The following is a 16938-nucleotide window of genomic DNA, read 5'->3' as shown; positions in this document are numbered from 1 at the left end:
AAGTCAATAAATGTATTCATAAATAGTATGCATATTATGATCTAATTTTTCTGAGATTCCTTCTCCCTCCCTCCACCCCTTCTTTTCATCCTTTGTTCTTATGTATACTCATTGTACACACTTAGAAGATGTTAATGATGGTTCCTTAGTCTTTATAATTTCTTGTACTAATCTTGTCTCATTTCTACAAAAACAATAGACATGTATTCTTTTTGAAAACAGAGAAAGGGGGTTGGCGCCTGGGTGGTTCAGTCAACTCTTGATTTCGGCTCAGGTCATGATCTCACAGTACATGAGTTCAAGCCTCACATCAGGCTCCATGCTGGCAGCATGGACCCTTCTTGGGATTCTCTCTCTCTCTCTTTCTCTCTGACCCTCCCCCCTCTCCAAATGAAAAAAAAGAGATAAACTTAAAAAAAGAGAGAGAAAGGGAAAGAGAAGAAGAGGAAAGAAAGACCAAAGGATGAGGGAAAGAGGGAAGAAAACATTTACCCACATATTTGTCAGTTTCCCAACGTGATTCCCCTGTATTCTCCACGGCAGCTCTCCATAAGAATGAAACTAATATAATTCGACAACGTTGTATTATGTTCCTGTACTTATAGAAATGACTTATAAAACAGTGCAATTACTTTGTGTGAAAATAGCATACTCATAAGTAAGAATACTTTAAGGAACATAATTTTATTTTCAATTCAAGAAATTGGTTCAAATCACACATCCACCAGACTTCATGCAGAACACAGAGTGATTTAGGATGTCTACAGTTGGTATACATCGATTAATACAACTCTTAATTTTTGGCATTCGGCTTTGTGAGTTTACCGGTATTCATGCTAAATTTATAGATGATAAGACAAATTTTAGAGAAACAAACTCCAGAGAGTAGGTGTAACAGCATCTGGTGTAGGAAGATCCACGTTCATTATTATTTCGACAGCAGTGTTTAAGCAATCACGTTGGTAAAATAAAAAAAAAAATCAATATTCACATATTTTCTTCGTTATACATACTACTATGTTATCGGGAGATAATTAACTGAAAACCTTACACAGAGAAGTTACATTTATCTCTCAGAGATAATAATGCTGTTAAAAATCAGCAGCTGCACAGAAAGACATGCATATATTTCATTTCAACATTGAGTTAAAAAATTCACACGTAACAACTGGAATGCAGTATTCACTTCTCTATATTGGGGGAGACAACAAAATTAATGTACAAGTGCTCTTTTCCACCAAGCCATTTTTTTTGATGGGAAAAATATGATAATCTCTGAAATCCTTACATGTAAGTTATCCAACTCTCTCACGCTTCGAAAATATGTAAATTTCTGCAGATAGGCTAATATAATAGTTGAACAGATATTTTATGAATCAGATCAATGTAAACAATGAAATCTGATCGATTTAGATCTCACAGAAGGAATTACTTTTTCATAGAACCACTCAAGTTTTGGCTTACGGAGGACCATCCACTCAGCTTGAATGGTTCTTAACTCTGGCGGTGTGCCTGAGGCCTTGAAAAATGCTTGGGCTCCACCTCCAACCCAATCAAATCGGGAAGGGGGTCTGAAAATGGGGTCCCTGGACCCGCAGCATCAATATCACCAAAGAGCCTGTTAGAAATACAAATCTTGGGGCTTTACCCCAAAGGTAGTGAATTGGAAATTCTGGAGGTGAGGCCCGGTAATCTGTGTTAACAAACTCTTCAGGTGATTCAGATACTTGGTAAAGGCTGAGAACCATGGTCCTAAGGTGAGCCCAGAGCCTCACGGCCATAAGGTGAGCCCAGAGTATCATTCGTACCTTCGGCAGAATTCCCCGCTCATTCAAATGTGTTTCCCTTTAGAGACTTGTTCATCCCGTTCAGCTTTTCTCTCATATGTGAGAATACCAAAGACAGCATTTCCAGCAGCAACCTTAGCCACAGGATCAAACCAAACCTAATGTCCCTTACCTTTTCTGCAATGCACAGCTCTCCTGTGCAGCTATAACTTGAGAAATTACAAGATTCACCAACAAGGTTCAAGAAAACTTGGCATTTCTATCCCTCGGTGTCACATCTTCAGTCTTTACGACATATATGGCCATGAAGCATGACTCTCAGAAAATCAGTATATGGCAAACAACATTTATGTATCCATTTCTGGTTTGTGAATATTCCCAAATTATAATCTGATTTAATAACGAGAGGATTATTAAATTTAATTCTTTATCCGGGCTAGCTGGCCCTATGCTGAAAATATCACAAACTAGGCGTCTGCTCACTCACTCAGTAAGTATATTCCATGTAAAGTTCCTCATGGGACCTCAGGGCTCTGAGGATAAATAGGACTCATGCGCCTACCGACGCTCCCCACCTCCCTGTGTGCTGCCTGATCCTGAGCTGCATTATTGCAACACACTTCTTATCTATGTCTACACCCCAGCAACCATCTCTTTAATGGGAAATTGACATGGTTTCTATTGTTATCAACAGTTTCTCTGAGAGCTAGACTGAAATGTGCCACAATTGCATGTTTACATTGAGTTTTTCTTCCTAAGGAGATGGGAAGGTTTCCACCTCCCCACGTGCTTCTGCTTTCTTGGACTTTTGTGGTTTTCAAATGGAGACTGTTTAACTAGCGGTACCTATGATGGCAGGTTAAATGGCAAGACACCCATTCTGACCCTTTCATTTTGGCTGCTCTGGGCCCCAAGGTGCTCACCTATATTTTGCCTTCACTCCTGACACGTCAGAAAGAGCTCTTTCTGGCCCAGGGATCATAGGCCATTTGCCTGGTCCAATCTCTTGGCAAAGTGGATGCAGGGAGGGGCAGGGTAGGTCGGGACGACGCATCCTGCAGAAGCAGAGGGAGCGCGCCCGGAGACCTGCTGCAGCCACAGCCAGGTGCCCACCTCCTGACTCCCATCTGCTGTGACAGTCACTCACAGGACACGAGCTCTTGTGGGTGTGACATCACCAGAGCCAGCACCCCAAAGAGGGCCCTCAGGACAGACGTGCCCATGGGCCTGCTCAACTGCCTTTCGATTCTCTGAAGAAACTGGTCATCTGTGATCCTTACAAAAGGAACTTTTCTCTTAAAGCTTGTGTTTCCGATACTTCATGGTTAAAGGGAAGGATATGGATAGGGTAACCAGGAAAATGTCATGAGCCCGGCTGAACAATGAAGATACGAAAAGTGTTGGACTTGGGTCATTCAGGGATCCCTCAACGATGACAAAATCCGGAGGATCTCAAGCACAGAAATACGATTGACCTTAAGAAAGGAGCAGGGGAGGACAGATAAGGTCACAAGTTGCATAAGTAATACAAACAGTGAGTGGAGGCGTGACCAGAAAAATCCAATACAAACAATGGGTAACGTGTGCCTTGGATTAATTGTTTCTAACTTTCAGCGAAACCTGACATGGAAATCCAAGGGCAGAGGAAGCAGATGCCCTCTGGCTGAACAGCAGAGGACGCACCTGATGCCTGTCCCCCGAGTTCCCACTCTCCTGCCTCCGTGCACGGTCAAAGATCTACACCATCCGGAGTCCCCAAGGAGCAGGGTCTACAACCAACACCCAGGTGATGCTCTGCCATGTTGTGAACATTCAAGACACAGCCGTTACATCCCAAAGGCTCCCATTCCGTCACTGGTACCCCGCTCCACAAGTGGGCATGTCCCGTCACAGCCAAACTTCCTACTTCATCTGCCACATCAACAATGCTGGCAACATGGCCACCTTGCCACACACGCACACACGCACAAATCGCTCCGGACAAGATTGGCCCCCACCGCCTTTCCGGTACCTGGAGGCGTGGCCTCACCACCTTTCCGGTGCCTGGAGGTGTGCTTACACTCGCACTGATGCTCACCACAGCGTAAAATGCTGCCAGTCACTTCTTCACCGTCCCCTCCCGGGACCACCCCGTTTTACCCACTGGATGGCATGTTACCTTGACTGCCCGGAACAACCCCACCACAGGAGAAAAAGGAGCTTAACAGATCCACAGTGGTCTTGAGAACAAGCACACAAAAGTAGGTTCCGTTTTAACAGTCAATATTCAATCTTTTGAAGTAAGGCTCCATATATAGTGTGTGGTGGCCCGTAGAAAACCCAGAGTGGACCACAAGGTCCATCCCAGTTTATAGGTCACCTTAATGATCATCACTGCCTGAGAGTAAAGACTCTGAATGGTGGATCCCGGTTCCCGTCGATGCCAGCAGCTGGTGATCTTTGTTTTGACTTCCCTAATGCTGAAAATCTGGACTGGCATAACGTACCTAGAGATATCCAGAGATCTGTTCCCCAGCAGAAAGGATGAGGCTTTCCACCCCCAAAGTGACATCAAAACCCTTCTCTATGAAATCAGTTCTCCATGCAGTTGTTTAAATAGAGAAAACTCAGCCAAGGTCAGAACAGACAGAGCGAGTCCAGCTGAGGTCGTCTCCACGGTGTATTCAGAGCTAAGACCTTCCTCCTCACCCCCCAGAGAGGCCCCTCCCACCGCAGCTGTGCCCAGGACACAACCCGAGTTCTGGCAGAGGGGTGTGCTGAGCGCGAGCTTGGGAGCCAGCGGTGAGCGGTGCTGAGCCCAGCAGAGGTGCAAATGCACCAGCCTGCTAATGTTCCTAAAGATCACACCCAATCAAGCAGACGTGCCTGTCCCAGAGGCCCAGCAGGGCAGCCAGAGTGACAAAGGTGACTGTGAGTGAATCTGCCACGCCTGAGACACTAAACACACATCCGACACCCTCCCCAGACATGCTGGCCTTCCGCAGACACAGCCCACACCAAAGACGTGGTCGGTGCGTTCAGTTGTTCCTCAGCCCCAACTTTTCCTCTTCTAAAAGAGAAAAATCAAAGAACATTATAAATTGAAATACAACTGCCATCCTGTCATTTTTTCTTCCTAAGACAATAGGTGGCCATCAGCATTTGGGGCCACCTACTCTTCGTATAGATGGCTCTTTTATAATACACAAGTCAGTGACATCCACTTGACAAACAGCCTAATAGGGAGCGCTTTCTAACAGCCAAGAACAGGATTGCCTTAGGAAGAAAGCCGGTTACAAATTTCAAACGTGGGAGATCCCTGCAGTCAGTGTCGATCACAATTTACAAATTTCAGAAGAGAAGGGTCCGGTGGAAGCAGCCACGTTGATAGATTGACCCCAATTACAGGACTATGTGGTTTACATACACGCATTTAAAATATCCTTTTAGGCAAAGAAGAGGGGGAAGCTGTACATGGTTTTATTTAACGCAATGCTGCTTCAACGCGGGCGTTTGGGGACCCGCAAGCATCTGTGGAGAGGAAATGAATGTCTCGCTAAGTTATTCTCTCCTGCTCAGAAGAAGCCTGGCCCCGGGTTTCCGCTAACACTCGGGGACTACGACTGCACCGTCTCCACGCATCTGAGGCGCTGAGCAAATGCAATCATCCTCGAGGCCGCAAGTTAAAGTTGACTCACGAGTGACTCAGGCGGTTCAGCAAGCGCCTTCTCTGTTCACTGTAACTCATCACATCTGAGTCGAAGGCCGGATTTCACCAGGGTAGATACGAGAGTGAGAAACTCGGGATAGAAGCACATTTCGAGAAAAGCACAGGAGGGTGGGGGCGGAGGAAGAGAAGGAAATGACTGTTTTACTCCTAAGGTGTGCATCGAACGATTTCATCAAAGGCGAAAATATTTACCTAAAATATTCAGAAAATGGCCTCTGTCCCCACATTGCTGAGGACACACGTGGTCAGAACGCAGACAGCGTCGACTTAAGGTATCTCCTGGGGTCGCGGGGTGAGAAAGTCGTTCCAACCACGTCACTATATTCATCAGTAGGAGACTGAAACCCGTCCCCATCCGTGTAAAGCAGCCAGCATTTCGGACATTTAAGTATTCCAGAGCTAGTGTCCAAATGTGAAACACCAAAAGCCCAGAAAAAAATCACAACTGCCTTCTGGTACCGAGGCAGCCAAATCTAAGGAGACGACATCAATTCTCTTTGAAGTGCACTGAAAAACATGGTGTGCAAGCCGCCCAACTTCAAAGGCAAATGCAGCATTTGTCCGTTAGTCTGGCTGCTGCAAGAAAAAACGTGTCCTAGGGAGGCCTTCTTTATTTAAAGGAGGAAGCAAAGGTGCTTCTGACTTGGTTGCGTTAATTATATGTTAGAAAAACCGCCACCTAGGAAGCACGCGCTTGGTCAATGCAAGACACTCCGACGCCTCTCTGGGCAACCGAAGTCTGTTCTAGTCCTTCTGGAACTCCTCACGCAGACGGCTTCACAGAGGTTCAGATCTTCGCAGGACCCGAGTCATCATCAGCCTCAAAGTTTCTTATACCAGTGGACCACCTAGGCTCTGAATAAGAGGAATTGACTTAAATGCCGATGGACAGGAAAAATTCCCTATCTAACGGGTCCGCATGTACGCTCAGCAAATGGGAGGTTTTGCAGGTGCCGGCTACGACTCTGGCGCTATGCTTCTGGCTTCCGTCACGCCAGCCACAAATGGGATGGTCCAAGGGAACACGGGTGGGTACGTAAATACATCTTCCACGTGCTTCTTAGAAAACAGAAACATTAGGTCCCGCATTTCTTCTAATACTTCCGTGTGTGGAGGAATCACAAGAGGAAAACAAAGGAACAGCCAGGGTGCAGGAAGCCTTTGTCGACCATGCAAGTCCGAAGGCAACCAGGAGGCACCTCTTTGTACAGCTGTGGGGGTTCACACACACACACACACACACACACACACACACACACACGACCTGTTCTGGCGTCTGCAATGGCGACTTCAAGTTCCACAAAGCACATGAGGTATCACTGTCAGGGTACAATGTTTCTGCGGCTGTATTTGAATAAAGTGCAAAGAATTTTCCATGCAAAGGACTTAGGCTGTCCTCTAAAACACTGGCATCACACATACATGCAACTTCTTTCCCTAGCCGCCAAACTTGAGAGCTCATGATTTCCCATCCTTTCGAAGAATTTTCTCCTATTCTGGCTAGAGAATCATTTCAAGCATTGCAAATGTAAATACCATTTGCTGCAGGAGTGTGATTCGTGACAATGAATTCATCAGCTGGAAAATTTAACATGCAAAGACTTATATCGAGTTTTTTCATCTAAAATTTGATATTTCCTATGGAATCCTGATTTGACACGGGTGTGCATTACACTAAATCCTTTTTCAAAAAGTCTTCCTGATGTTGTATTCTCACAAAATATAGCAAAGTCCTGGAGTCTGAAAACTACTGTTCTAAGGTAGAATAATTTAATCTCTTCATCCCGTGTTTTTCATTCCACACATGAATAAATACGAAATTGTCGTGAAAAGTACATTTGAAATTCAGCCTATGATCATTTTCGAGGAAGTAATATTGGGGGTAAATGTGCATTTAACATTACTACGAATTTAATGAAACAAAGCATGTGTTTGTACAACATATATCCCTGGGTATACCTGCTCAGAAGATTCCTTTTCTTCTAATGTCATCTGAATCACGTGTTGCGTATGCTTTCCACATGTGGCATGACTACCATGTGTCTTACTGGATTCTGACTTCTTCCCAGCCCCATAGAAACTATTACCCACATATCATCCTCACTGGCATTTTTTTTTTTACTCCCTTTTGGCTCAGTTCCACTCAAGGCACACAAAATACCCTGGGCGATATACTTGTAAAACTTTAATGACCACGTTCCCTCTTGGATCTCACTGGAAGCTTCCACTATTAGAAAAGTTGTCCTTGGCATTTTCCCTGATTTTTTTTTAGGTAACTCTACAAAGCCTACATCACAGAATAGTTTTAAGTGACCGGGCCAATGTCGGTCACCCTGAGTCACCGCTGTGCCGCTGTGCTGGTCTCCGGAGATGAAGTTAATGGGCCCTCATGACCACAGACAGGTGAAGCTCATCTCCGGAAACCGTGTTCACTATTGACAGTTGGGGGCAAATGAGGCGGGTGCAAATCGACTTGGCAAAGTCTCACCGCCATTTAACAGATGCGCCTCTATATAAATGGCCACAAAAAAAACGAAATCCGGGTCAAACTTTGATCGTGTATCCATGATCATATTTTGAAACACATACCTCGCAATATTACCTCGTTTCTTAAAACTGAAGAATTAACACATACATGTGTTTTTTTCTAAATAAACTGGCTTCAAAATGTAGATCGCCAGTATTCCTGACCATCTTTATAGGCTGTCCTATGAAGAATTGAACATGTCGATGGAATTCTATTAACCTTTCGTTTCTGTAAAGGTATAAAAAACTATGTAGCGTTTCCTTTTGTTTTTGAAATAAAATTTAGAAACAATCTTTACTAGACCTCGAGATTTCCTAAATGGATCAAAGTATTGTTTTCAAAAACAGGTGGAACTAAAATGATGCGACTTGTCATGCGCACAAGAAGTTGCAGGCTTGCTAACCCCTCGTCGTACCGTGCTCTGTCTGAGACTCCACACGAGCGCTCTAACGCTCTCACACGTGAGTGCAATTGGTGGACGGCGGGGTATCTATTCGACTTTTATTTTCTTTCGTATCATTAAGAGGTGACTCATTGCGCATGTGGCACTTGAACACTTGCTTATAGGCCTTCCTAAAATTTTCCGAGAGAAAAGCGTATATGATAGGATTCACCGAGGAATTACTGTAGGCCAGGCAGTGAGCAGCGATTCTGAAGAGGAAGGAGACGGGGGTCAGCGGGAAAACCCCAAACTCGGCCCAGAGATTGATGACATGATGTGGCAGCCAGGAGATCCCAAAAACCACAACCACCACCAGAACCGTCTGCGCGGTCTAGAAGAAGAAGAAGAAAATACAGGAAGTGCGTCAATTACAGCAGGCAAAGAACGTTCCAGAGTTTCAAAACATGCTCTAAGAAAATGTTATGTGTATCACCACGCAATCAAACGGATGCTAACTCTGCTGAACTGTCACTTCATATAACGGTTCTGTTCAAAACTTGTCCAGGACCTGCCATGGGGTAACTTTACCATATACGTGAGATGCGTGTGGATTACGGGCTGTGTCTTTGGGACCGTGGAACTATAAACGTGCAGAGATTGAACACTGTCACCTTAAAGCCTGCAGAGCTCTGAAGCCAGCAGCACACGCAGAGACAGGTTCACCAGCGGGCAGCTCGGATGGGCGCTCGAGCCCTCTCTGAACGGCTGCCTCAACAGACGGTGTATTTCTTTATTTCTCCTCGTTCACCTTTGGCCAGTGAAAGACCCCAACGCACTGATGCATTCCGGAAAGCCATCTCTGTTTCTGTCTGTGGGCTGATGAGCCCCATTTTTAGCTTGCACCTATCGTAACCCTTCCCTGGCTCTCCCTAAATCTGAAAACACCTGGAGGCCGGGGCAGGACACCCACGTGTTTCCTTGGAGATTTGTGCCAAGCAGGTGATGGAAGAAAGCCACACCTGATCGAAGACCTCAGCACAAGAGGAGCCCTCCCTCCTGCTTCCCGTCTGCACCCCGCTTCGTGTGGGAGCCCATCACCTTCCCCGTGGGTGCACACCTAAAGGGCTGGGGTCGAGCCCGAGAACCACTTCTCCTGCGTTTCAGGGCAGCTGGTTTGGTACATGTCGGAAAGGCAACAACTAGATAATTAACCTTGTGATTAGCTGGAAACTCTATCTCTACGGCTCCAAACAGAAGATGCTGGTCTCAACGTTTTGGAAACGAAAACCTGACGCAATCAGCCGGCTCCTTCCTTGAAAGGTCTCCCCTCCTGGGAGACCTCCCCTCTTCCCCCCCCCAGGAACCGAGCAGGGCCCTGACTGCCAGATGGGCACAGCGGCCCCCGGGCAGTGGAGTGTGGCTGACTGTCACTGCCTGACTGCCGGCGGTGGACACGAAGCGGGGCCTGCCGGGATCACGGCTCCTAGATGAGGACGCTGAGGTGCAGAACGGTCGAGACAGGTGCCTGGCGTTCCAGAGCCGGAGGCCAAGTCAGAGCCCGAAGCCGGGTCAGGTGACCCCAAGCGCGTGCTCCGAACGCTCAGACATGGGGAAAGAAAAGCTTACGAAGTCTGCCTGGTCACCACCAGCCCCGTCTCCGGGGGCTGCCTGTGCAGCCCTTGGGCGGGCGATCAGGGACCCACAGGACAACGGTCGCTCAGCCCTCCAGACAAACCAGGCGAGGACACGTGCCCAGCCCCCACACGCAGCACTGCCAGCTGCTAGGTCACCTCACCAGTAGGTCCACCCCTCGCAGAGGATGTGAGAGATAGGGACTTGGAGCCCCTCGACTGGGGATTAGGAATCTTCTTCTTCAGACTGTGAGTCCGGGCCGCCTGAATTTGTGGAGGGGACACGTGGACACGTGGAAGTCTGCAGCACCCGCCGCCCCACCCCACCCCACCCCACCCCGACGGGAAAAGGCAATGACGCACCTTCCCCCACCTCCCTGCCGGGGCACCGAGGTGGAGGCCAAGATTCCCTGACGGCGCCCCTCTGCCTTGCCTTCTGCACAGAACCAGTCCCGACCGAACAGACGGATAAGGGGAAGGAGGGTTGGGAGGACAGAGGCAGAAGGAAGGTGACAGAACCCAGGGGCACTCATTGTCACGTCCTCGCACAGGACGAGGGCTGGACACGGGGGAGGTGGTTCCAAGACGAGGACATCACTGTCACAGCACAGCTGAACCTGCCGCCTCGCGCCCGGTGCCCCCACCCCCCCAGCACTGCCCTGAGGGCTGTGTCCTCACCAGGATGTGCCCTCCACCCACGCCGTGAATTAGCGGCCAGACCAGCCAGGACGGCAGCAGGGAGCCACCCACTCCGAGGGCAGCAAGTGCACACGCAGACACGAGCGTCAGAGACACGGGTCAGAAGCCGGGAGTTCTGCGACCAGGTGGAGGCAGGGATGCGGCAGGAGGGTGGGATTGCAGGGCAAGGCCAGGGCAAACGCAGAGTCAGGAGGGGCAGGAGACGACAGCTAAGCTCACCATCACGGGGCTCCGTGGATTGTATACAGAAGCCCGGGACGGACAGTGGCCACGACCTGGCTGTGCAGCCTCGTGAAAACTGGCGTAGCCTCCCGGGGCCTCAACTCCGTGCCCCAGTGACGTGGCTCTGGCTGTACCTGGTCCATTCAGACACTTAAAAGAACTCAGGTAAAACCTGACAACAGGTTTTTATAGGGCGGCAGGGTTACATATTAAAGCTGCTTCCTGCAGGGCGCACAGAGCAAACAAGAGATTTGCCCACATGTATTAACAGATTGTCTGCCATCGATGCTCTTATCCATTAGCGCATGAGAGGTTCCATCCCCAGATGATTTAATCAAAAACAATCTAGGCGTAATTATACCTACAAATAGAACAGAACACATCGTCTTTTCTTTCTAAGACAATAAGAACATCTCTCTGCTTCCCCAAACAAATACCCTCTGGATATCCCCTTTCGGTGCCTCTTTCAGGAAGTTTCTAGTAAGTGCCACGCTTAGGACAGAAATCGGCCCCCAGCAGCTTACTGATAGGATCCATAATGTATCAAAGTCCATAGGGCAAGGGCAATACGAATATGGTATATTTTCTGTTTGCAGTTCATTCAAAATGTACCTTTTTGTTTGGAGTAATTCCACTGGCCTCCTCAGAACCACGGACGAGGCTCTCTGGGAGCCTTGAATACGAGGGGACTGCAATTTAGTAGTTCTTGGGGGAAAACTACTTAGTGGGCACTCACATAAACTCGATCATCCATCTAAGGCTGTTCCCAAAGAACTAAATGGCACGGCCGCCAGCACTCACTGCTGCCAGCTGCACATCCTCGGGCATTTGCTATTTTCTCCCCGCCTCATCAGGCATCTCAGTCCCTCGGACTGATGTTCTCTGAGCTGATGGCGACTCCGCGCCCTGCACGCAGGCCGACTCCAAATCAGCCTCGGCGACGTTTGGGCGAACGCGTCCAGGTTAGTGTAGCTGGGGACAGGAAACGTCCGTCTTCTTCTGTCTCCCTGCGGGTCCCGACCCAGCCGAGGAGACGGCGGCCACGGGACAGGAGTCCACGCGGGCAGAATAGCGACCGACCGCAACCTAAAGAGCTGGTCAGCGTAGCACATGGGACAAGTCCCAAACCTGAGACGGAAGTGCCTCCCTGTGCTGATCACTCCCCAGGACACTGCTTGTTAAAATCCAAACATCTAGGCCTCGTGCCCCACATCGCAGTGCAGGGGTGGGGGCTATTGGGGACTTACCCAGGAATCTGCCTTTCTTTCTAAAAAGCTCAGTGGCCTTTGAAAAACCCCTGGTGAATTCCAGACAAGCCACAGCAAAAGCAAACTATCGCCCCCGTCTCCAATTAAAGGCAAAGTCGCTTCCTCAACACTGACAGCCGCCAAGGCTGAACCATGACTTCTCTCCAGGAAGCCTGGAAGAGGCTCCTTGCTCTCCTAGGTGAGACGTCAGAATGCAACGAGAACGTTCCCGTCTGTGGAGAATGAGGCTGATTGTTCTTGATTTCTTACGTGACTTTTTTGCATTTCTTCTGACACCACTTGCCTTAGTCCAAGATGGAGTTGAACCCCGTGCCTCTACGGCTTGCCTCATCTGTCCGTGTCGTGTCTAGACTCCCGACACTATCTTCTGACACAGAAAAAGTCCTCCTTTAGAGTTATGTACAAAATCTCCAGATGCTTTACTGTCCTTGAGACTGGACCCTTGATTAGCGTGCTTTTTTGCTCCTTCTACTGAAAGTATCTGAAAAACATGAATCTCTCTTCCTCCTGTAAGATGTTCTTTTGCAACGTCTTCTAAGGCATCTGTTCTTTCTTCAAAGGACCGTACTCGCAACATGTCTAATGGAGCTTGGCTGGGAAGAAAAAGGTGACCGAAAGAAGAAAATGATGAAAACTTTCCCTAGATCGTATCAATGGCAGCCAAAGAGCTTGCCGGGTTACTTCAGGTGCCGAGGGAGCCCAGGTTGTCAGGGGGGTCAGCGCAGCCTCTAGTCCAGTGTCCCCTGCCAGGGACCCGCCCACTGCGACCTCTGTCCCATTCTGAAGTCTTCCAGAGATGATCTGGGAGCCTCGTTTCAGTATCCCATCAGCCTTGCACCAGGAGACCCGTCTTCACGTGTGGCGGGGCTCGGGCAGAGCGTGGAACCAACCGCAGGGCTCTCCTATTCTTTCTAGTATTTTCTGCCGTGGAGATGTCGCCCTATGTATGTCCCTCCAAACGTGAAGGGTAAGTGTTGAGCATGTTCATCATGGAAGGCCTCTCTGCCCCACGCCCCTCATGCACACGAAGCGGAGCCCTGTGTGGGTGGACACGGCGTGGAGGAAGGGAGCCTACCCACCATGGGGGGAGGGGCCGCGACACGAGGGACGCTGAGCTGAGCGAACTACGAAAACCAGTACCGAGCGGATCCCTGTCCGCCAGTCCCGAGCGTGCACCTGCCCAGCGCCTCCCCGTGCTGAGCCCTGCGGGAGGGAGTGTCCGCCAGGAGTCGACCCGTCTCTGCCTCCGGGAAGGAGCGGCCCACCCCGGCTTCTCTACCAGAACCCTCTCCCCTCGTCCTCCCCCACCTCTCCGCCCTTTGCCCTCTTCTCACCCCGCCCCCAACCCCACCCCGCCTCTTGCTCAGACGCAGGCGTGCGCACCACCCCCAGCACTGCACCTTATTTGTTCTACGCAAACAAGGAGGCGATTAAATGTATCAGAAGAGAACTGACATCTGTTCAGGGCTGGTGAGGGTCAGGGGCTCTGAAAACGGAAGAGAAAATCTGCCCACCTCTCAATGCTACACCTTCTCCTGTGGTAGGAATTACATTTACACGTGCATATGTGATAGACACGCGTTTAAATATGTACCCAGTGCACATATACACAGGTATATTATACGCTGTGCACATGTACAAGATATACACGTGTATATGTACCCACTCACATACATATGTACACATTTCTGTTATGTATGCATACATAATATATGCACATACATGCACACACACACATACACACTCACATAATCTATAAGACATGTAATATATATGTGCACATGTAATATATAAATGCATGTAACACGTATATTTTATGCATACACAATACACACATACACACACATGCACATGTGTAATCTATAACACAGTATATGCATATATGTGTGCCTATACACGTATACATACATGCACACACACACACACATAAAACTAAACACAACTTTTAAACTAATTGCTGATCAGTATTCTTGGCTATAAAGCAGAAAGTTTTCTAATTGCTTCTTACAGGATCTATTTTCATTCTTTCCACTGTGAGACTGCAGCGATTTCTCTGCAACACTTTGCAAACACAGACACGGACAGTAGCCAAGCCCGCAAACACGTGCGGCCAATGTTAAGGAAGCGTTTGACTTCCGTCCTTTGCGAAGCGTGAACCTCTTACCCCAGTAAGGAGCGTGCACACGGCCCAGGGGCTTCTCCTCTGTGGAGGTGCCCCAGTCCAGTTCCTCCCAAAGACACTCCCCCGCCTACCCGGCCTCACTCCGCACAGCTAAAAGTATGTCTCTCCCCCTGCAGAGTTGTGACCACAGGGAACCAGGGCCCCTTCCAGCCCCAGGGGCTGGCTCTGGCCCTGGAGGGCGAGGACTCCATGAGGAACTTTCCCAGAGGAAATTACAGTCCTTAATTGTTTGCAGTCGATTATCTTCTTGGAGGTGAGTGGCTCAGAGCACAGACTGAGAGGCGGACTCCAAAAATGGAAATAGTCCAGCACAACATCACGGAGAACAGAGAAAGGAAAGACCAGCTTTAGGGTTCACTCCATTCACACAACTGAACGGCGGTGGCCGTTTAAAGGGATCCAGAAGCAAAATAAAGCCTACGGATGCATCAGTGGCCGGAAGAGGCAAGACAGCCTTGTTACATATGCTCCATCGTTTACTCTTAGGGGGATATTCGAAAGGCCACACGATCGAACTTGGAATCCAGGCCGAACTTCATGCTTTCTAAGCAGCTCCTACCCCTTCTCGTCATGGAGTCCAAGAGCAGATGTGTTTTGAGCCATATTATAAACAAGGAAAGTCAAGAAGAGCTGTGCTTTATGTAAGTAGAATTTTTAAAAATAACTGTAATTATACTGTAAATCCTGCGAGTTCCGTATTATTGGCCATAAAAAAGTAGTTGTGAGGACAAGCAAGGTGCTTTCAGATGTTATGACTAATATTTGCAGGTAAAAAAAAATGCCTGGCTATAATCCCCTCCCTAACATCTTGTCCAATACTCTTATACTGCTTTCTAAAGTCAAAGATGTGTAAGAGTTAGATTAATCCTGACTTGTGACTTAGTTTTTTCTCAAAATGTGAACTGTAACAAATACCAGGATGTTAAATGCTTTAATATTACTCAGGAGAAGCTTATTTAAATCAGGATTCACCGGAGGAGAAAGACAATTAAAAGTGGGAAAAATTCCCCTTGGGGACCCTTTCATATTTAATTCTCCCCCCACCCCTGCCTGGGAACCAGCATCAGTCAGGACAAGCCAGGGAGGAAGAGAGGACAATACATCTGATCTTGGGGCTTAGGGGACATATTACAACAATACTCTCTGTGGGGCGCCTGGGGGGCTCAGTCGGTTAAGCGTCCAACTTCAGTTCAGGTCATGATCCCACAGTTCATGAGTTCCAGCCCCGCATCGGGCTCTGTGCTGACAGTTCGGAGCCTGGAGCCTGCTTTGGGTTCTGTGTCTCCCTCTCTCTCTCTGCCCCTCCCCGGCTTGTGCTGGCTCTCTCTCTCTCTCAAAAATAAATAAACATTTTTAAAACTTCTTAAATAATAATAATGTTCCCTGAAAAGACAGTTAAGCCAAAACCTTCTGATATCACATCAGCTATGGTAGATGCACAATAAAATGGTTTTGTGCAAATTAAGGATGTCAGCAACTGTACCTTCTTCTGTCCTAATCAACTTAGAACACGCCTCCTAGAGAGGCTCAGAATCCAAAAAATATATGTTTCCTCATCTCTCCAAACCTCCGTCTAAGTTTTAATGCAGCCTCTGGTCACTGTGACGCCCGGGGGAGCTGACTTCCCATTCCTATCCCCACCTAATGGTAAAAGGTTCATTTCAAGGTCTGCACCAAGGATCCTAAATTTCGTAGGCAACGGGTGGATATTAGGATAATTAGGAATAAAAATGAACTAGGCTGTAACATGCGACATATACAATATATATTTGGGAATATTACCTTTTTCTTCGATGCTTCTGACTTCTTTGACATGTTCTTCAACTTTTTATGCAAATGATTGAGGACCTGGAAAACACAGACTGATTAAACCGATTGCCTCCTGCCCACAGTTCACCGTCTCATTGGCACTGAGAATTCTCCACCTCTTGGCATGGGAATCACACTGCAAGGTCATTCACGTGGAAATTCCCTTAAGGTGGCAAAGTCTCACCGAACGTGAACCGCCAAACACGTCTGTGCCTCTAACATTCAGGAGCATCCAGGGGAAGTCTGTGCTCCTAGCATCTGTTTGCAGAGAGCCCTGCGTTGTGTGGCTCTGGGGTTTTGTCCGGAAAAACGCAGATATGCATGGATGCATCCTTACTGGTCTGCCTTTCACCTTAGATTTCCCCGAGCTTCCACGTTGTAACAATCGCTAGGCCCCTATTACATGTCAGACGCAATGCTAAATCCTAGATAAGTGGAAACACTAGAAGTCTCCTTCCAGTGAACCGTCCAATGCAGGAAGCCAGCAAGTGAGCAAATCACGATGATATCAGCAGGGAATTCTTCCCTGCAGGCCATGTTTGCCGCAACTTATTCCTTCTGTTTTCCTGTTGTGGGCTCCTTAAAGCAAATGACCACCCATCCAATCTCCTGACGTTCTTTATTCTAATTCTACCCACCTCGCCATGCTTTTAGAAAACTCACATTTGGGGAATTCAGCTTCCCGGGGGATTTATAGACTATTTAGCAAGGTTTTACAATTA

The 16938-nt window shown here is 48.1% G+C and overlaps 1 protein-coding gene across 1 annotated transcript in view; it reads right to left on the bottom strand.

The window, feature by feature from the left end:
- Positions 1-665: 665 nt before the first annotated feature.
- GALR1 (galanin receptor 1) overlaps positions 666-16938 on the bottom strand; it is a 22473-nt gene continuing 6200 nt past the window's right edge. Inside the window, exons 2-3 of the mRNA XM_011288124.4 lie at positions 16190-16255; positions 666-8796 (exon numbers count right to left, since the gene is read on the bottom strand). Coding sequence (XP_011286426.1) covers positions 8479-8796; positions 16190-16255 — 384 coding nt within the window. The 3' untranslated portion in view covers positions 666-8478. The remainder of the gene's footprint in view (positions 8797-16189; positions 16256-16938) is intronic.

Source organism: Felis catus, chromosome D3 (assembly GCF_018350175.1).
Source record: "Felis catus isolate Fca126 chromosome D3, F.catus_Fca126_mat1.0, whole genome shotgun sequence".
Taxonomy (NCBI): Eukaryota; Metazoa; Chordata; class Mammalia; order Carnivora; family Felidae; genus Felis; species Felis catus.
This window is presented reverse-complemented; position numbering and strand designations above follow the sequence as displayed.